The sequence below is a fragment of the Phocoena sinus genome, chromosome 9 (assembly GCF_008692025.1).
Source record: "Phocoena sinus isolate mPhoSin1 chromosome 9, mPhoSin1.pri, whole genome shotgun sequence".
In the NCBI taxonomy this organism is placed as follows: Eukaryota; Metazoa; Chordata; class Mammalia; order Artiodactyla; family Phocoenidae; genus Phocoena; species Phocoena sinus.
Genome location: NC_045771.1, coordinates 78965901 through 78987417, shown reverse-complemented (window position 1 = coordinate 78987417; position 21517 = coordinate 78965901). Strand labels below are relative to the sequence as shown.

The window sequence follows — 21517 nt, the reverse complement described above, 5'->3', positions numbered from 1 at the left end:
AGTATTATACTGCTTTTGCCTTCAACACTGTAAATTTAGCTAAGGGGTTTTTGTTGGGGCCTGGTTAATAATCTTCACCTTTGTTTAGTTAACATGACAATTCTTTGAACATTTTATGTAAAACATTTAATTTTCACACATATCAGTTTCAAGAGAAGATATTTTTAATTAAATAAAAATAAAAAAGATAAGTATTGTCTCAAAATGAAAGTAAACTATTTGAAGACTAATTGTTAGATTATTTTAAAATGGATCACTGCATGTCCTACACTCTCATTTATTAGATTCTCGGTTATGGCTTAGCTTTGCTAGAACCCAACAGAAATAATACTATTGAAAAACATGGGAAACAAGATGTAAAACAGCAAATGTTTTGAATATGGCTATTAATATCCAAAATGCAAATAATACTAATAAGGATACTGACATTCCCCATTTGGTTACTCCTATGTTTCTAGCGTGTATACATCAGGAATGATATACAATGAGCTTGCCTGTTATATTTGGAAGTAAAGCAAAATTCTTTTGAGAGCTCATTTTATGGCTTAGATAGTAGAGCAAGATGTTAAAAAAAGAAATTTTAGCTTAGAAAAAATTTAAAATGAGATGCTAGCTGAGGATGCAAAAATCTTCAAAGTAGGTGGCCAAGAATCATTTAGATGATTTCACCTATGTTCAAGCTATACAATAGTTGGACACTGGAACTTACAAAGTTTTTTCCTTTCCCTTGCGAAGGATATTTTGTCTGAGACAGTTGTGTCATGTGTCTTACAAGCCCCAGGGTGAGAAGCAGGTGCCAGGGAAGGGGCTTCGATGGGACCTCGAGAAGCACTTACTGTTGAACATGCCATTTGTGGGACATTGTGGAGAAATGTCTAAAGGGTGAGAGAGACTGACAGGTTCCAGTGGACACAGAGGCCAGGCTCAGTGGCTATACTGATATCAACCTGAACTTCTAGAGTGTGCCCGGAAAATACACAAGACAGCTTCCTATGGAACAGATGGGAGACATGGTCATGCAAAAATTTGATGGCATGAGGTCACCTTAGGTCCTGTTCAAGAAGGCTGAGTGAAAAGACTTCAGAAGTTAACACCTGGTGGAACTGCAACCTGTCTCAGATAAAGAATGAGGACACACCAGTCAGAGGAGAAATGCAGTCATGCTTATCCAGAAAATTGCAAGGGAAAGAAGTCCAGAAAGAGGAAATTCCAGAAACTCACAGAGGGGCCAATGAAAGAAAAGTCACCCTTCTTTAAACGTCTGACAAGACCAGAAAGTTGAGAAGTGAGGTCCCTCTGACAATGGCAAAAGACATTTTCCTGAACCCCTCTCCTCTTCTCTTCTCCTGATACGACACCATAGGGTCAGACACTGACTGTAACAGCTTAGAGAAGAGGAGGAACGCAGTCAGGGTCAGGAGAGAAGAAGCCTCTGAACAACTCCCTTCTCAGGAACCTGCCCTCCCTCCCATGGCGTGCCCAAATGGGGACAGGTAGAGCGAGCGAAGGTTCAATTTTAAATGAGGTTGGACACTCTGTTACATTAGACTGGACCTTTTAATTGCTGGAAAACAACTGTCTGTACTCTCTAAGAGTGACCTTGAAAGCCATGGGGTCTTCTGGAGTCATCAAACAGGTCCAGGGAGAAGACCCAGTCCCACAGAGCAGATTGAAAGGGACTGTGGGAGGTAAAATAAAGTTGTTTACTATTATACCCCATGAGTTGACATAACGGTTGCTGCTGGATTAGTAGGTAAAATAAATAACAACTGTAATCTCAGAATAAGTTTATTTCTCACTGGTCTACTCATCTGTCTCTATAACCCACTTGAAAAACAAGAGAAGACAGAAGAAAGAAAACCAAGAAACAAATGCTTCATTAATAGATACAAAAGCAGTACTTAGCTGTCCAAAATGAGTAACATTTTCAGATGGAAGGATCCCAACAATTCATTAACTCAAGAAGCCAACTAAGTAGCATAACCAGAGAGGATTGGACATTTTTTTTTTTTTACTGTCAACCATGACTCCATTTAAAAAAAGGGAGAGAAGGAAAGAGGGAGAGACTTTCAGCTTGTATATATTACTCCTAAAATTTACATAGAGAGGGCTCTGGATTTTACATGAATTATTGCTAGGACTACTTAAGGCCAGCTGAGGTGGAGAAAGTTCACTTGTAGTCAGTGACAGAGACCATGTAGTTTAGGATAATTTGTTTAGAAACCATAGGTCCTTAAACCATATTGTACAAGTGTCAAACACTTTCATTATTATGATGTCTACACTGAACAGGTTTCTCATGCATCACTTATAAATTAATGATAAATGGATATAAATGTCTACAGTTGACCACATTTTTCAAGGACTACTAAAATTCCTCTGATTCTAGAGATGGGGTACGTTAAGGGCAGGGAAACCTAGTTTCTTTAACGTAAACGATGAGAAATTTACACATGGAGGGGAGAAATGACTCTTCTACTCTATTTCTCCAACATGTTTTCCCCCATCCTAGCTGGACAAGGAAATAATAAACCTTGCAGTCCAAATACAAACTATTTAATTAAAGTGTTAACAATAATTTACATTTACTCATCCATTTTGGACTAATTCAAATCCCATGCACAACATGTGATCTTTTTTCCCCCTCCCTGAATTCCTACTATGTGATCTGTCTCATTATTTTGGACATATAAAATTTTTCTGACTTGTCTTATTTTAACTGTGTTATGTCTTATCTTCCTAAGTAGGGCATGAGTAATGACAAGACCTGAGTTTTATTTTCTGTTAGACGTTCTTAGCACTAAGAGTAGATACTCAAATTTTTCTATGAAAATAATAAACAAACAAAAAACCCTGACTAAAGTAGGACAAAATAAAGAAAATTATTCAAAGTTCAGTTACTAAAAAGTATTCCAAGTTTTACTTCTACAAACACATACAATAAATTTCAATCCCAGAGACTGACAAAACCAAATCAATCAAAGCAGCATTATTCTAGACATAATTCTGCTAGAAAATACTTTCAATGACACTTGTCATATTTAGTTATTTGATTTTTTAAAAATATGTTCTCTGTACATTAAATATTTAGTGGATAATGCTAAAAACTAGTACTACAGAATAATGATGTAGTCTTTAATTCTCTGAGTTAAGTTGTAATGTATTCCCTCCTGACAATGTCACCCTCAACAACAGTTAACAATACTGAAGGGAGAAAACTGACAGAGTATCAGCAAATGCGAAGAAATCTGCAGCAGATTAGATTTTACAAAGCTTAGATTAAATAGTCATAGAGAAGTTTTATAGCGGCAAATGAACTCTTACATAAGCAAGAGAAGTATTTGTACATGTTAGCAGATTTTTCAATCTTTACAATGCAGTGTGGAAAAAAATTATTTCAAGGATTTTTACTTGCAATGAATACTTTCCAAGATATCTCCTGAAAGAAAAATAAATCCTTCCAGAAAATTTCCTTGTAGAACTAGCTAATCTTTATAATTTTCTCTGGAGAGAAAATATACACTCTTCTTTCTGATTGTCTGAGAAAACTTTTATGATTGCTTCAGGAAATCTACGTTAATTAGAAAAAAAAGTCCCCTAAGCAAATTATTTTTTTTTCAGTAAACTTGTTTTCTACTCCCTCTCTTTAAGTGTAGTGATCAACGTGATTGATTCCTGAACACTTCTTCCACCTAAAGCAGTTGATTCATATAAGCAAATCATAGTTTCCCCACCACTCTTTCAAGTAAGCTTAAGAATTGGAATTGACATGTTCCTGGTCAATGAGATGTGAGGGAGAGTTCTTTAAAAGCTTTCCTTGGTGGGCTTCCCTGGTGGCGCAGTGGTTGAGAGTCCGCCTGCCGATGCAGGGGACATGGGTTCGTGCCCCAGTCCGGGAAGATCCCACATGCCGTGGAGCGGCTGGGCCCATGAGCCATGGCCGTTGAGCCTGAGTGTCCAGAGCCTGTGCTCTGCAACGGGAGAGGCCACAACAGTGAAAGGCCCGCGTACCGCAAGAAAAAAAAAAAAAAAAAAAAGGTTTCCTTGCTCCTAAGGATGAGACATAGTGAGTAATGGTCTTTTATTCCTTTACATTTCCTTGTCTGAATGTGACTCATGAAACTGTTATAGCCACTTTGCTACCAACCTAAGGATAATGTCAACACCAACAATGGCAGACAGAAGAGACAGAAAGAACTGGATTATTCACAACATTGTTAAGTAGATGATATTACCACTTACATAGCCACTCAAACTCTGTACATTATTCTTATTCTATAACAAATTTCCTTATTTTTTACCAGCCCAAGTAAGATGTCTTTTAAGCTGACAGCACACTAACTGATTAAAGAGTAGTATATTGGTCTCACACTCAAGAGAGGAAAAGATAACAAAATTACCAACTCAAAAAACAAAATGAACATTATTTAGTATCCTTTATGTGTAAGATACTGTACTATGTACTAAAGGAGAATCAGAAGTGCAGAAAAAACAGTTCCCCTATTCAAGGAGTATATAATTAAGAGGGTCATATATTTACACAAATGGATAATAATAGTTCTATCAGATAGGACATCTGACACTGGTATAAATATATAAAATGCTCTAGTAAACACAAAGAAGAGTTATGTCTCCTGAGGTAAAAGCAGTATTAGGTAAGTGCCTTCAAAAACAAAGAGTGAGATGAGCAAGAAAGTGAATGTCAATTTCACAAAGTTGTAGCAAAAGCACAAAACTTGAAAGCTATTCATTTTGTAACATGGCAGTTACAGTAAAGGAAAGAGAGAAAGAGGAAAGCAGAAAGTAAAGTACTAGTGAGGGAACGAGGAAGAGTGGATAAAAATGAGACTGGAAACAGAGCACAAATGGGTAGGAAGGGCCTTAGAAGTCAATACTGGAAACAGAGCAGAAATGGGTGGCAAGGGCCTTGAAGTTTATTCAAGTTCCTTGGAAATCAAGAACTCCCAGAAGCGTGTAAACAGGGAAGAAATATGATCAGATTTTTGTTTTCTAAGAGATAATACGATGGTCATGGTGAATGGATGAGATGGTGAGAAAAAGGAGATTCTCTTTCACAAGATAAACCCAGATGAATAATGGTATTATCATTTATACTAGAGAAAAATATTGAAGGGCTTGCCACCTTCTCAGCATGGCCTATCGGCTGAGGCTTTTGTTGGGACTGTGTCACAGCTTGGTTCTCCCCTTGTCTAATGCTACTTCCTTAGTGATGCCCTCACAAGTGTTGATCCCAAGAACACTCCCTTACAAATAGCCTATAAGCTAATCTTCATATCATAGTTGGCCTCTGGGGGAACTCAACCTACAACAAAACTGTTGGGAGTGGTTAAATACAGTTCCACATCTCTGTCCTTGGAATGGGATCACTTATGTCTGCATCTGATTACTCCATTTTGATCTAGTGTTGCGGGAATGGCATGTTGAATCAATGTGCATTATCTGTCCCAAACCTGTCCCAGAGAGGAATCCACAGGGTACCTGAACTAAAGAGAGGCCTTAGGGAGCAACTCTAGAAAAAGCCTACTTAAAAACTGAGGCATCACATCCCTGGTGATGCTTATACTTGCCCTTAGGTCTATTAAGTCCCTGTAGAAATAATTTTTTTAAAAAAGATCAGAATATTATCTCTCATCAAAATCTCAGAGAGTTAAAAAAAAAAATTCAGTCTACTTAATTTTTACTTTCTAGATGGAAGAAATGCCCTGAAAGGTCTAATTTTGACTTTCTCCCTCTACAGCCATTTACTCATCAAAGTTTATTGATCATATACCTGCCCCATTCATTGCAGAAGACTCAAAATCTAGTCTGAACAGAGTAAAGATAATAACAAGGATATTATTAAATATTTATTATGAAAATACTTTTGTAAACGATTTTGCTATTACTTCTGGTGATTCCACTCTAAAGGCTTGTGACGAATATGAAATAGCAATGGCTATTTTTCAACAGGCACTTCAAATAAACATATATCCTAAATTTTGATACTTCAAATACCCTCTATAGAATTTTTTTTAATTTCCCAGAGGAAAAACTTCCCAACCAGTCACTCATAACTCAATTATGTGTTGCAGATTGCTTTAACTCTAAAGAATACAACGGACATCCTTCACCCCAGAGTCCCAACATGTGTGGTTTCTTCCACAGAGCAGTCTGGATTTTTGCGGAGGGGCACTGAGCCAACGCAAGCCACGTAGGTCTAAACACTGCTAAACTACTACATCTTGACACTTACTTGCTACTGTGGAGTAAGTACCTTTTAGAACTGGTGTGATTTATATCAATTTTAAAGGTGGATACCTACATAAACATAAATTCTTACCTTTACATGCGTAATCCCTTTATGAATGGTTCATTTTACAAAGATAAAGAAAAATCAGTTAGGCAGAAAATCTCTAGTACAGACCCTAATTTTATAATGCGTTCAAATGACCATTTATTTCAATAACATCATATGGGAAAGCAATATTTCACAAACATTTATTTTATTAAATATTAGCACATTTCAAGCATGGAATATGGCCAAAGAGAGATTTGCTTAAAATAGCCACAGAAGGAAGTTAGCTATCCGAATTTATTTTAAGCAATGATCTAATACACTCAGTTCAGATAAATGGACTTCTTCTTCCAATCCCTGAAGGCAGAGAACAGCACAAGAACAAATTTCCTTAAAAGTATGAATTGAATTTTGCTATTTTCTAAGACTGAGACATATTTGGAAAAATGCTTTGTTAGCTATGTAGTGTCTTTTAAAGCAAAACTGCAAAGTTGAATAGGATTTTCTTTGGACTCTTTCATAAAAAGACTCATCCCCTACTAAGATATTTACTGATGATTTAGATATTAGTTGATACCATCTATAGGCTATACTAGGAGCATGAGTACTTAAAAAAAAATTCCTAGGGAAAAATATACCCTTAAGAATAAATGGGGAGGACCTTCAAGATGGCGGAAGAGTAACACGCAGAGATCACCTTCCTCCCCACAGATACACCAGAAATACATCTACACGTGGAACAACTCCTAAAGAACACCTACTGAACGCTGGCAGAAGACCTCAGACCTCCCAAAAGGCAAGAAACTCCCCACGTACCTGGGTAGGGCAAAAGAAAAAAGAATAAACAGAGACAAAAAAAATAAGGACGGGACCTGTGCCAGTGGGAGGGAGCTGTGAAGGAGGAAAGGTTTCCACACACTAGGAAGGCCCGTCGCGGGCGGAGACTGCGGGTGGCGGAGGGGGAAGCTTCGGCGCCGCGGAGGAGAGCACAGCAACAGGGGTGCAGGGGGCAAAGTGGAGAGATTCCCGCACAGACAATCGGTGCCGACCGGCACTCACCAGCCCGACAGGCTTGTCTGCTCACCGGCCGGGGCGTGCGGGGCTGGGAGCTGAGGCTTGGGCTTCGGTCGGAGCACAGGGAGAGGACTGGGGTTGTTGGCATGAACACAGCCTGAAGCGGTTAGTGCGCCACGGCTAGCCGGGATGGAGTCCGGGAAAAAGTCTGGACCTGCCGAAGAGGTAAGAGACTTTTTCTTGCCTCTTTGTTTCCTGATGCGCAAGGAGAGGGGATTAAGAGCGCCGCTAAAAGGAGCTCCACAGACGGGTGCAAGCCGCGGCTAACAGCGCGGACCCCAGAGTCGGACATGAGACGCTAAGGCTGCTGCTGCTGCCACCAAGAAGCCTGTGAGCAAGCACAGGTCACTATCCACACCTCCCCTCCCGAGAGCCTGTGCAGCCTGCCACTGCCAGGGTCCCGGGATCCAGGGACAACATCCCCGGGGTACGCACGGCGCGCCTCAAGCTGGTGCAACGTCACAACAGCCTCTGCAGCCGCAGGCTCGCCCCGCACTCAGTGCCCCTCCCTCCCCCCGGCCTGAGTGAGCCAGAGCCCCCGAATCAGTGGCTCCTTTAAACCCGTTTGAGTAAAGAACAGACGCCCTCAGGCGACCTACACGCAGAGGCAGGGCCAAATACAAAGCTGAACGCCGGGAGCTGTGCGAACAAAGAGGAGAAAGGAAAATTTCTCCCAGCAGCCTCAGAAGCAGCGGATTAAAGCTCCACAATCAACTTGATGTACCCTGCATCTGTGGAATACATGAATAGACAACGAATCATCCCAAATTGAGGAGGTGGACTTTGGGAGCAAAGATATATATTTTTCCCCCTTTTTCTCTTTTTGTGAGTGTGTATGTGTATGCTTCTGTGTGTGATTTTGTCTGTATAGCTTTGCTTTTACCATTTGTCCTAGGGTTCTGTCTGTCCTACATTTTCTCCCTTTTATTCTGAGTCATGTAGTTGAAAGGCTCTTAGTGCTCCATCCAGGAGTCAGTGCTGTGCCTCTGAGGTGGGAGAGCCAACTTCAGGACACTGGTCCACAAGAGACTTCCCAGCTCCACGTAATACCAAAGGGTGAAAATCTCCCAGAGATCTCCATCTCAACGCCAAGACCCAGCTTCACTCAATGACCAGCAAGCTACAATGCTGGACACCCTATGCCAAACAATTAGCAAGACAGGAACACAACCCCACCCATTAGCACAGAGGCTGCCTAAAATCATAATAAAGCCACAGACACCGCAAAACACACCACCAGACATTGACCTGCTCACGAGAAAGACAAGATCCAGCCTCACCCACCAGAACACAGGCACTAGTCTCCTCCACCAGGAAGCCTATAAAACCCGATGAACCAACCTTAGCCACTGGGGACAGATACCAAAAACAACGGGAACTACGAACATGCAGCCTGTGAAAAGGAGACCCCAAACACAGTAAGTTAAGCAAAATGAGAAGACAGGTAAACACACAGCAGATGAAGGAGCAAGGTGAAAACCCACCACACCTAACAAATGAAGAGGAAATAGGCAGTCTACCTGAAAAAGAATTCAGAGAAATGATGGTAAAGATGATCCCAAATCTTGGAAGTAGAATAGAGAAAATATAAGAAACGTTTAACAAGGACCTAAAAGAACTAAAGAGCAAACAAACAATGATGAACAACACAATAAATGAAATGAAAAATTCTCTAGAAGGAAACAATAGCAGAATAACTGAGGCAGAAGAACGGATAAGTGACCTGGAAGATAAAATAGTGGAAATAACTGCTGCAGAGCAGAATAAAGAAAAAAGAATGAAAAGAACTGAGGACAGTCTCAGAGACCTCTGGGACAACATTAAACGCACCAACATTCAAATTATAGGGGTCCCAGAAGAAGAAGAGAAAAAGAAAGGGACTGAGAAAATAGTGAAGAGATTATAGTTGAAAACTTCCCTAATATGGGAAAGGAAATAGTTAATCAAATCCAGGAAGCACAGAGAGTCCCATACGGGATACATCCAAGGACAAACACGCCAAGACACATATTAATCAAACTGTCAAAAATTAAATACAAAGAAAACATATGAAAAGCAGCAAGGGAAAAACAACAAATAACACACAAGGGAATCCCCATAAGGTTAACAGCTGATCTTTCAGCAGAAACTCTGCAAGCCAGAGGGAGTGGCAGGACATATTTAAAGTGATGAAGGAGAAAAACCTACAACCAAGATTACTCTACCCAGCAAGGATCTCATTCAGATTTGATGGAGAAATTAAAACCTTTACAGACAAGCAAAAGCTAAGAGAATTCAGCACCACCAAACCAGCTTTACAACAAATGCTAAAGGATCTTCTCTAGGTAGGAAACACAAGAGAAGGAAAAGACCTATGATAACAAACCCAAAACAATGAAAAAAATGGGAATAGGAACATATATACTGATACTTACCTTAAATGTAAATGTATTAAATGCTCCAACCAAAAGACATAGACTGGCTGAATGGATACAAAAACAAGACCCGTATATATGCTGTCTAAACGAGACGCACTTCAGACCTAGGGATACATACAGACTGAAAGTGAGGGGATGGAAAAAGATATTCCATGCAAATGGAAATCAAAAGAAAGATGGAGTAGCAATTCTCATATCAGACAAAATAGACTTTAAAATAAAGAATATTAGAAGAGACAAAGAAGGACACTACATAATGATCAAGAGATCGATCCAAGGAGAAAATATAACAATTGTAAGTATTTATGCACCCACCATAGGAGCACCTCAATACATAAGGCAAATACTAACAGCCATAAAAGGGGAAATTGACAGTAACACATTCATAGTAGAGGACTTTAACACCCCACTTTCACCAATGGACAGATCATCCAAAATGAAAATAAATAAGGAAACACAAGCTTTCAATGATACATTAAAGAAGATGTACTTAATTGATATTTACAGGACATTCCATCCAAAAACAACAGAATACACATTCTTCTCAAGCGCTCATGAAACATTCTCCAGGGTAGATCATATCTTGGGTCACAAATCAAGCCTTGGTAAATTTAAGAAAATTGAAATCATATCAAGTATCTTTTCTGACCACAACGCTATGAGAGTAGATATCAATTACAGAATAAAATCTGTAAAAAATACAAACACATGGAGGCTAAACAATATACTACTTAATAATCAAAAAATACCTAGAAACAAATGACAATGAAAACACGACAACCCACAATCTATGGGATGCAGCAAAAGCAGTTTTAAGAGGGACATTTACAGCAATACAATCCTACCTTAAGAAACAAGAAACATCTCAAACAACTAACCTTACACCTAAAGCAATTAGAGAAAGAAGAACAAAAATCCCCAAAGTTAGCAGAAGGAAAGAAATCATAAAGATCAGATCAGAAATAAATGAAAAAGAAATAAAGGAAACGACAGCAAAGATCAATCAATCTAAAAGCTGGTTCTTTGAGAAGATAAACAAAATTGATAAACCATTAGCCAGACTCAACAAGAAAAAAAGGCAGAAGACGCAAATCAATAGAATTAGAAATGAAAAAGCAGAAGTAACAACTGAAACTGCAGAAATACAAAGGATCATGAGAGATTACTACAAGCAACTCTATGCCAATAAAATGGACAACCTGGAAGAAATGGACAAATTCTTAGAAATGCACAACCTTCCAAGACTGACCCAGGAAGAAATAGAAAATATAAACAGACCAATCACAAGCACTGAAATTCAGACTGTGATTAAAAATCTTGCAACAAACAAAAGCCCAGGATCAGATGGCTTCACAGGCAAATTCTATCAAACATTTAGAGAAGAGATAACACTTATCCTTCTCAAACTCTTCCAAAATATAGCAGAGGGAGGAATACTCCCAAACTCATTCTACGAGGCCACCATCACCCTGATACCAAAACGAGACGAAGATGTCACAAAGAAAGAAAACTACAGGCCAATATCACTAATGAACATAGATTCAAAAATCCTCAACAAAATACTAGCAAACAGAATCCAACAGCACATTAAAGGATCATACAACATGATCAAGTGGGGTTTATCCCAGGAATGCAAGGATTCTTCAGTATACACCAATCAATCAATGTGATACACCATATTAACAAATTGAAGGAGAAAAACTATATACGATCATCTCAATCGATGCAAAGAAAGCTTTCGACAAAATTCAACACCCATTTATGATAAAAACCCTCCAGAAAGTAAGCATAGAGGGAACTTTCCTCAACATGATAAAGGCCATATATGACAAACTCACAGCCAACATCGTTCTCAATGGTGAAAAACTGAAACCCTTTCCACTAAGGTCAGGAACAAGACAAGGTTGCTCACTCTCACCACTATTATTCAACATTGTTTTGGAAATTTTAGCCACACCAATCAGAGAAGAAACAGAAATAAAAGGAATCCAAATCGGAAAAGAAGAAGTAAAGCTGTCAGTGTTTGCAGATGACATGATACTGTACATAGAGAATCCTAAAGATGCTACCAGAAAACTACTAGAGCTAATCAATAAATTTGGCAAAGTAGCAGGATACAAAATTAATGCACAGAAATCTCTTGCATTCCTATACACTAATGATGAAAAATCTGAAAAAGAAATTAAGGAAACACTCCCATTTACAATTGCAACAAAAAGAATAAAATATCTAGGAATAAACCTAATGAAGGAGACAAAAGACCTGTATGCAGAAAATTATAAGACACTGATGAAAGAAATTAAAGACGATACAAATAGATGGAGAGATATACCATGTTCTTGGATTGGAAGAATCAATATTGTGAAAATGACTCTAGTACCCAAAGCAATCTACAGATTCAGTGCAATCCCTATCAAACTACCAATGGCATTTTTCACAGAACTAGAACAAAAAATTTCACAATTTGTGTGGAAACACAGAAGACCCCGAATAGCCAAAGCAATCTTGAGAACGAAAAACGGAGCTGGAGGAATCAGGCTCCCCGACTTCAGACTATACTACAAAGCTACAGTAATCAAGACAGTATGGTACTGCACAAAAACAGAAATATAGATCAATGGAACAGGATAGAAAGCCCAGAGATAAACCTACGCACATATGGTCACCTTATCTTTGATGAAGGAGGCACGAATATTCAGTGGAGAAAAGACAGCCTCTTCAATAAGTGGTGCTGGGAAAACTGGACAGCTACATGTAAAAGATTGAAATTAGAACACTCCCTAACACCATACACAAAAATGAACTCAAAATGGATTAAAGACCTAAATGTAAGGCCAGACACTATCAAACTCTTAGAGGAAGACATAGGCAGAACATTCTATGACATAAATCACAGCAAGATCCTTTTTGACCCATCTCCTAGAGAAATGGAAATAAAATCAAAAATAAACAAATGGGACCTAATGAAACTTCAAAGGTTTTGCACAGCAAAGGAAACCATAAACAAGACCAAAAGACAACCCTCAGAATGGGAGAAAATATTTGCAAATGAAGCAACTGACAAAGGATTTATCTCCAAAATTTACAAGCAGCTCATGCAGCTCAATATCAAAAAAAAAAACAAACCCAATCCAAAAATAGGCAGAAGATCTAAATAGACTTTTCTCCAAAGCAGATATACAGATTGCCAACAAACACATGAAAGAATGCTCAACATCATTAATCATTAGAGAAATGCAAATCAAAACTACAATGAGATATCATCTCACACCAGTCAGAATAGCCATCATCAAAAAGTCTACAAACCATAAATGCTGGAGAGGGTGTGGAGAAAAGGGAACCCTCTTGCACTGTTGGTGGGAATGTAAATTGATACAGCCACTATGGAGAACAGTATGGTGGTTCCTCAAAAAACTGAACAAATTACCATACGACCCAGCAATCCCAATACTGGGCATATACTCTGAGAAAACCGTAATTCAAAAAGAGTCATGTACCAAAATGTTCATTGCAGCTCTATTTACAATAGCCAGGACATGGAAGCAACCTAAGTGCCCATCGACAGATGAATGGATAAAGAAGATGTGGCACATATATACAATGGAATATTACTTAGCCATAAAAAGAAACAAAATTGAGTTATTTGTAGTGAGGTGGATGGACCTAGTGTCCGTCATACAGAGTGAAGTAAGTCAGAAAGAGAAAAACAAATACCGTATGCTAACACATATTTATGGAATCTAAGGGAAAAAAAAGTTTATGAAGAACCTAGGGGCAAGACGGGAATAAAGACACAGACCTACTAGACAATGGACTTGAGGATATGGGGAAGGGGAAGGGTAAGCTGTGACAAAGTGAGAGAGTGGCATGGACATATATACACTACCAAACGTAAAATAGATAGTGGGAAGCAGCTGCATAGCACAGGGAGATCAGCTGGGTGCTTTGTGACCACCTAGAGGGGTCGGATAGGGAGGGTGGGAGGGAGGGAGACACAAGAGGGAAGAGATATGGGAACATATGTATAGGTATAACTGATTCACTTTGTTATAAAGCAGAAACTAACACACCATTGTAAAGCAATTATACTCCAATAAAGATGTTTAGAAAAAAGAAGAATGGAATGGAGCTATAATAGCAGAATGAAAGGACAAGTTTTTCAAATTCTAGCACATAATCAGCCGTTTATTCCACCTTACTGTAAACAATATCTAGGCTGCAGAATAATTCCAAAACAAATAAGATAACCTTATGAGTTTGTGTGTTTGGAATAACACAAGTCAAGAACAACTACTGGAAATATTTTAGCCCTCATTCTTCTTCTAGAAACACAGATTACATGGAATACATGCATATACATTTGCATTCAAAGATTATTTCTTTATCATACCTGAGCATTCATAAAACATTATTCCTTTTCCTTTGGTGGACCTCAAAAATGTGTGGAAGTACTATTTAAAAATTAAGTGATTAGAAGAGCAAAAACATTGTTTCTAATGCATGTGTTCATTAAGTGATAGTAACACATATGGTGACAAATATTTTGCCTACGTAGACTGAAGCCCTGAGTGCTGATATAATTCAAATAACTGAACAACTGATATTTATTTTACCAACTCAAAATTAGAGGGTTAAGTTAAAGTGGTCATTGTAAGTGAAAGCCGTATGAAGCTTCAAAGTCCAAGAATGACCTACACGTAACTCTGAATAGGAAGAAGTCTCTAAAAACTCAGTGTTGGGAACTATTGACCTGAAATCTTGAAATGGCTCCTTATATTTCTTTTGCAGCAGTATTTCTTCTGGCAAAGAAGAGAAAGGAAAACAATCAAAGATACCTCATAGATGCAGAATAGGTCATATATTATGTCTTCTCATCAGTCATTCAACTCTTCTAGTCTTGGTATCCATTTTTGTTTGCATAGATATTGATATTTACTAAATTACTGGCTAACAATAATTGATAAAACAGTGTGACAGTCTTTTCTTTGGGTATCACAGTGCTAGTTGAAAATGTAGGATACAACAGCAATTGCTTTTTGGGTTTTGAATAACTAGTATATATTTCTTTTAAGTGCTAAGATTGTTCTTAATGAGCCCACAAGTGAGGCATTATTCATCTTCCCTACCTGAATGTGACTGAGCCATAGAAGAAACTTGCTCAGATATAAAAGGAGAGTGTGGAGAAACCAGTGTGGTGCTAAAGTGCTACCAGAGCCACACTATCATTAAGTATGCTTATTCATTGAAAATTAATAAAAATTTAATTTTACAATAATTGCTATAGATATAAATGTTAATATTTCATGAATAACTCATTTTCCAGCTTTTAAATCCAAAACTTTGCATTTCTGTTATGTAAAGTAGTATCTATCCATTTACTAACTTTTCATGCCTTTCATTCAGATTTTCAAAGGTTTTAGTATTACACTCACTCTTGTACTTAAACCCATAAAAATCCAAAAACATGTATCAGAGGCAATAAGTTCTTTTAACATGTTCTTTTTTGACATGTAAATGACCTACCGCATTTGACACTGAATCACTTAAAACAAAACAAAAGCGAAGGAAAAGGGCATAGATGAAAATAAATGCATTCAGTAAACTATATAGAAATAAACTGACCTTCTTAAAATTTTTGTTTATGTCAACCAGACTGAGCAGGAAGATATGGTCCTTGGCTCCCAGCAGCAGCCTGCCCCTCTCCTCATCTAACAAAGTGGTTTGGAAATCCAGTCCTTCCGATGAGCCCAAAAAGGGAATACAGCTATTTGAAAGCAGCAAGTCTACGGGGAAGTAAAAGAAGGATAAAAACAAAGAAAAAATTCTGAATAAGCAAAATCTTTATTTGCCTCCATACACACACTGTTCCACTTTGTAAATGCATATACACAGCATGAAAGCTCCAATTTAGATATATGAAAACAATATACAGTTTTTAGCACATACTCATTTAGCAAGAGATGGAACTTATATTTGTATTTTATTGACATGTTTATCTTATTATCAAAAATGAATATAAAACATGTTAACACAAAAGCAATAAATGCAAAATTTCTCACAACGCTGTTTTACCTTTTTTTAAAATACCTTTTTTAAAGTAAATCTATTTATCTATTTTTGGCTGCATTGGGTCTTCATTGCTGCACTTGGGCTTTCTCTAGTTGCGGCAGGTGAGCGGGGGCTACTCTTCATTGCGGTGTCCAGGTAGTCGTGGGGCACGGGCTTAGCTGCTCCACGGAACGTGGGATCTTCCCGGACCGGGTTCGAACCTGTGTCTCCTGCATTGGCAGGCGGAGTCTTAACCACTGCGTCACCAGGGAAGTCCCTGCCTTCTTAAGTTATAAATTAAAGCATCTACCAACTACAGTAAGATTTGCAAACTGATCAAATTATCAACGTATGCAAAGTAAGCAGCAAACTAAGTGTGTGATAAATCTCAGGCATTTTTTTTCCCTTCTACTTTTGATAGTGTTCAGATCGACCCCATGTCTGGAAGATTACACGATGCCTATTTCACATATACAGCAACATGTAAACAAAGAAGCAATGGATTCTGAAGGAGATGTGATCCTGAACCAGTGATGGAATCAGAATTATAAAGCAAGAAGGGACCTTAAAAATCAATTAATGCAAATTCATGATGTTATAAATGGAGGTGTTTAATTCCATCAAGATGAAGCCACATGCCCTAAAGTCACAAAACTATGGTGGCAAAGCTGATAATATAACCTCAATCCCAGTCTCCATTTATCTTTGGTTTGTTACCGGGCCTAATTCTTTGTTTCGGTTATAATTGTGATATGAACAGATTCCTATTTAAATGTAGGTCTGAGGGTTAGTGGTTAGGACTCCACGCTCCCACTGCTGAGGGCACAGGTTCAATCTCTGGTCAAGGAACTAAGATCCCGCAAGCCATGTGGCATGACCAAAAAAACCAAAAACCGAAAATAAAACCAAACAAAATAAATAAATAAATTTAGGTCTGAGTTTACAGGAGCCCAAATCTTTTCAATATGTTTCACCCCAAGTACAAAACATACCCTCTCATTTTCTACAACCCTAGACTATTAAATACCAATAAGATAATAATATCACTCATCACTTTTATTAAAGTCCATTATGTTACTGGACTTTAAAACTAAATCATTACGTTCAAGCAATTCATTATCAATTAATGAGAAAAGTAAAAAGAGACGATGTCTTAGAAACAGGCATCAAGATGCTTCCAAAATGTGTAATGGCAGTTTTCAATCTCTGTAAAATGGATATTTGAGTCCCTTAAATTTAAAGCCTATATATTCCATCCATCCATCAACTGTGGGCTTTATTACTATTTGATGTTTTTGAGAATTCCTGTCACTCTACTTTTCTAATTTACAATGATTAAATGTTACTTCTTTTAGTCACTGAGATAGATTTTTTGTCTTAGTTTTGACAAACTAAAAGGTCATATGCTGAAGAAGACACGATACTATTTGAATTCTCAAGTGAGTGTGGCTTTACCAAACATAAATGTCTTATTAATATTTATGAATCATGCTTTGTGCACCCTGGATCGAAGTCTTAACTCTACACGAATTACTTTTCTACTAAAGTTAAATAAAACATTAAGTGTTTTTCAGACCAAAGACACAATGGGATAATATATTTTAGCATCTTCAAATGTAGTAATAAGCCTATTTTTGCAGGGCTGATATCCAGTAAGTATTCCATATTGATTGCAAAGTAGAACAGAAGGAAAAAGAATGGAACCAAGAGAACAGACAAGACAGATACGATCTAAAGCCTTAAGAAGTGAAAACATTTCACACAAACCTTTATTCGATCAGGCAATTCTGTATCTTCCATGGGATTTCGCCTTGTTTAACTAAGAATGAAATGGGCAAAATTGAAGTATGTAAAGGGATTTCCAAGAGGATATCTTGACCCAACTAATAGAGGAAAGTAGGTTTTAGGTTATAAATCCATACTATTTCAAGTGTCCATAGATTACAGTCAACTATTTTGAACTATGCATTGCAATGTTAATTACAAAATGAAACGTGGCTAAGCCTAATAAGCAAGAGTGTGAGCTTTAGGCCCAGATCAGCTGCATCATATCCTAGTTTTGTGTGTGATCGAGGACAACAAATTTAAACTCTCTGTGCCTTGGTTTTCTCATCTATAAAGTAATTCTCATGATGATTTAAGGAGGTCATTTATATAAAGTTCTTAGAACAATGCCTTGAAAATAGGAAAAGTTCAAAAAACATTAACTGTTACTTTGAATATTAAACTCCGGTTTGGGCCAAATGAGTTCTATTAAAGAGTATTATCTCATCTTCCATTAAATCTGACTTATGAAGATTAGAACAGCTCTATGTTTTTTAAAATAACATTAAAAAGCTACTCTGTCCACAAATATTTATAAGCTTCTAGTACGTGTTAAGTATTGAACATGCTGCTTAAGGTCGTGGAATGGCTGAGTCCTACCATCAAGGAGCTCACAGATCCCTGTGCAAATAGATATGCACAGACAGTACAACATATGCATAGACAACATAAGCACAATAAATTATAATACAAGTGTATACAAAATGTTAACAAATCTTTCAAGTAATTAATTGTGCATCACCTTACAAAAGGAGGTGATACTTGTGAACAGTCTTGAAGGACAGACAGAAGTTTTACAGGAAAAACATAAAGAAAAGTTTATTCCAAGCAGAAGAGCGCTAGAATGTACAAGGGTACACACCATCGTATATTATACTTATGTACTGCATGTTTAATGCTATCTCCTACTATGGGGTATGAGTTCCTTCAGGGCCAAGACCAGGCCTTACTTATCTTGGAAACCCCAGCACGTATCTCAGAGTCCGAGACAAATCAAGCACTTCAATAAATTTGGGGAATTGCAGTAGTTCAGTATGCTGGAACAGAGAGAAGAGGCAGGGGCAGTGAGAAGTGAGGATGCCTCCAGGTAATTAGGGCATAAGATGGCAGGCTGCGGAGGTCCGGTATTATGTAGGTAACTGAAAGTCACTAAAGTATTTTGTGCAGGAAAAGTGACAGAGACTATAGCTGAGTATTACAAAAATAAGTCTGGCTGCAGTGTTCAGGATGGATGAGAATCAGGAAAGATGGGGGCAGAGAGGCTCCCCAGAAGTTTCTGAAACGTGGTGAGTCCCTGAATTATGGCAGTGCTAACGGGAAGAGGACGACATTTAAGAATCTTGCGTCTCATTTTCCGTCTCTACGCAAACAGTGAGAAAAATAAAGTTGAGGTCATCATTTGCTTTATTTTCTTTTACCATAATTAATTCTATCGGTTTTAGTTTCAAACAAATTTGACAAGGAAAAACAGCTGCAAAAATAGTGACTAACCTGAAGCATTATCACTTCAAAATGATTTAACGTTGCCTTGTAACAATGTTAGCATCAGAACGATTAAAGCATGCTTCCCAGATGCTTTGTAGCCAAACTAAATAACAAGACTTAGGCATTACATATGAAAATTTCTCAGGCTGATGCACACATTTTGAAAAGACCTTGGGACAGGGATTGGGACAGGTTCCCTCTTCCCCAAACAGTTTATCTTTCTTGCATTTCTGCCAAACCAAGCAAAGTGATTTTTGTTTCCACGGGATCATCAACAAAAGCCTAGGAAAAAAAAGTTAAATCCTGAGTCTGAATCTTAACACCTAAAGCTGATACACTCCAAGGGTTTCAGGAACCAGATATGGATGCTAGCTGTGCAGGCTGCAAACTAATGCAAGTTAAAGACTAATAATTTGGCAATATATTTCAAAGCTTTATTTTTTCTTTTCTTAAACTGGCAAGTCTCAGGCATGTGATTTTTAAGGTTGTCCACAGTTTATAATCCTTTTGAACAGAAACTCCGTCTTGTTTTTTATCCCCTTTTGGTGGTGGGGTGAATGGCTTCACAAATGTCCTTCAGATAGGGCCTGCTCTGTACTTACTTAGCCAGCCCCACCTTTCCTCAGACTTCTAGGTCCTAAATGCATTCTTTGTTCTACCTACCTAAACCTTTGACCGAAACTACCATAATCACTCCTTCTAGCCGTTCTTTTAGCAATTCATTGTCCTATCACCTTGTTCTCAGTTTGTAATCTCACTCAATCACCCAGGCCCTCAAATTCCCACTCTTGTTCTCAGTACATTCTTGAAAAATCTACAGCTGATTATTTCTGAAATAAACGCAGCAGAGTTATAATTCCTCGTTTACTCCTCTAGTTTAACTATGGAAATCATGCACATGATGGATTTTAATTGAATGATGACACAGACCAGATGTTCATAATCCATGATCAATAAACCACGGCAGAGCTTCCCTGGTGGTGGAGTGGTTGAGAGTCCACCTGCCGATGCAGGGGACACGGGTTCGTGGCCCGGTCCGGGAGGATCCCACATGCCACAGAGCGGCTGAGTCTGCACGTCCGGAGCCTGTGCTCCGCAACGGGAGAGGCACCGAGTCTTAACCACTGGACCACCAGGGAAGTCCCAAGGATATACTTGTGACAAAGGACAACAGTACTTAAAGTAGTAGACTTAAATATTTTTAATAGTAAAATAGAAAGGACTTCCTCTCTGTGTCTCCATTAGCAAAAGCCAAATAACACAATTCTCGCCAATACAGTGGGTAGAGAAACTAAATGGTCTCTGATCACCTTCCAACCCTGGAGCTCTAGGACATTAGAACCTAACATTGAACTTCGTTAAAACGGACAATGTATCAAGTAACAAACTGTCATTCAACTATTTACTCCAGGCCATTGCTCTGTTCTTTGGAGCAGGTAGTCTCTAACCTTTGGGAAGAACAGAAATACGGTATATGGCAATTAGAGCTAAAGGGAGATCTTCTCAATAAACCTGTTTGACTCCTCTGTTACCAATTCAGTGAGGCCCAGAATGGTTAAGTGGGCTTCACAAAACCAGTTTTCTCTTCGTGGCAAAATACAGCAGCAATGAATGCCCTCACCTACAGCCACGTGCCTCTCCATGTGAGGGCAAGGCTGAAGACCCCACCGTCCCTGCTCCTATTTGAAATAAATGCTTGTTCTGAAAAGAATTCTTTGTATCTCCCTTTTAGTGTCCCTTCATATAATTGTTCATTCAGCCTGAAGAGACATTTGACCTGATGCTCTACAGTCTTCCTCGCTACCCCAGAGAGGAAAGGAGTGGTCAGTCACACTGAATCTAATAAATTTAGGATTAAGCAGCACAGACTTCCTCAGTGTTTCACTGTTAAATGAATAAAATCCCAAACCCTTGAATTCCTGCATTTATTGCCAGAAATTCTAAACTGGGTGGAGTTGACAATCTCTCTCACGAGAAGACTACGTAGCTAAAAAACGGCTTCCCACATCCTTTAAAGAACACTTCACAGGAAGATCTTTTTTTAAAGAAGAAAATTAAAGTTATTAAAGGCAGAATTTCATGGGGTAAAAATAACATCAGCTTTGAGAAAAGTCAATTTCCAGTAGAATTTCTCAGCAGAGAAAACTTACAGCCAACAATGAATCCAGATCAAAACCCTGTCACGTTGGGGATTCCCTGGTGGTCCAGTGGTTAGGACTCAGCACTTGCCAAAAAAAAAACAAACAAAAAACACCCCCCCCCAAAATACCCTGTCACCTTTCCCTACCATCTCAGAATATTCAGCACAAAAGCACAAATTCTTGCCCCACCTACCCCCTCCTTTTCCTCAAGGAAATAGCCATTATATCAGTAG

The 21517-nt window shown here is 38.3% G+C and overlaps 1 protein-coding gene across 1 annotated transcript in view; it reads right to left on the bottom strand.

Moving 5' to 3' along the window:
* Positions 1 to 21517, bottom strand: part of SEMA3D (semaphorin 3D) — a 138503-nt gene that overhangs the window by 96723 nt on the left and 20263 nt on the right. Inside the window, exon 3 of the mRNA XM_032644025.1 lies at positions 15409 to 15569. Within this exon, the coding sequence (XP_032499916.1) occupies positions 15409 to 15569 (161 nt within the window). The remainder of the gene's footprint in view (positions 1 to 15408; positions 15570 to 21517) is intronic.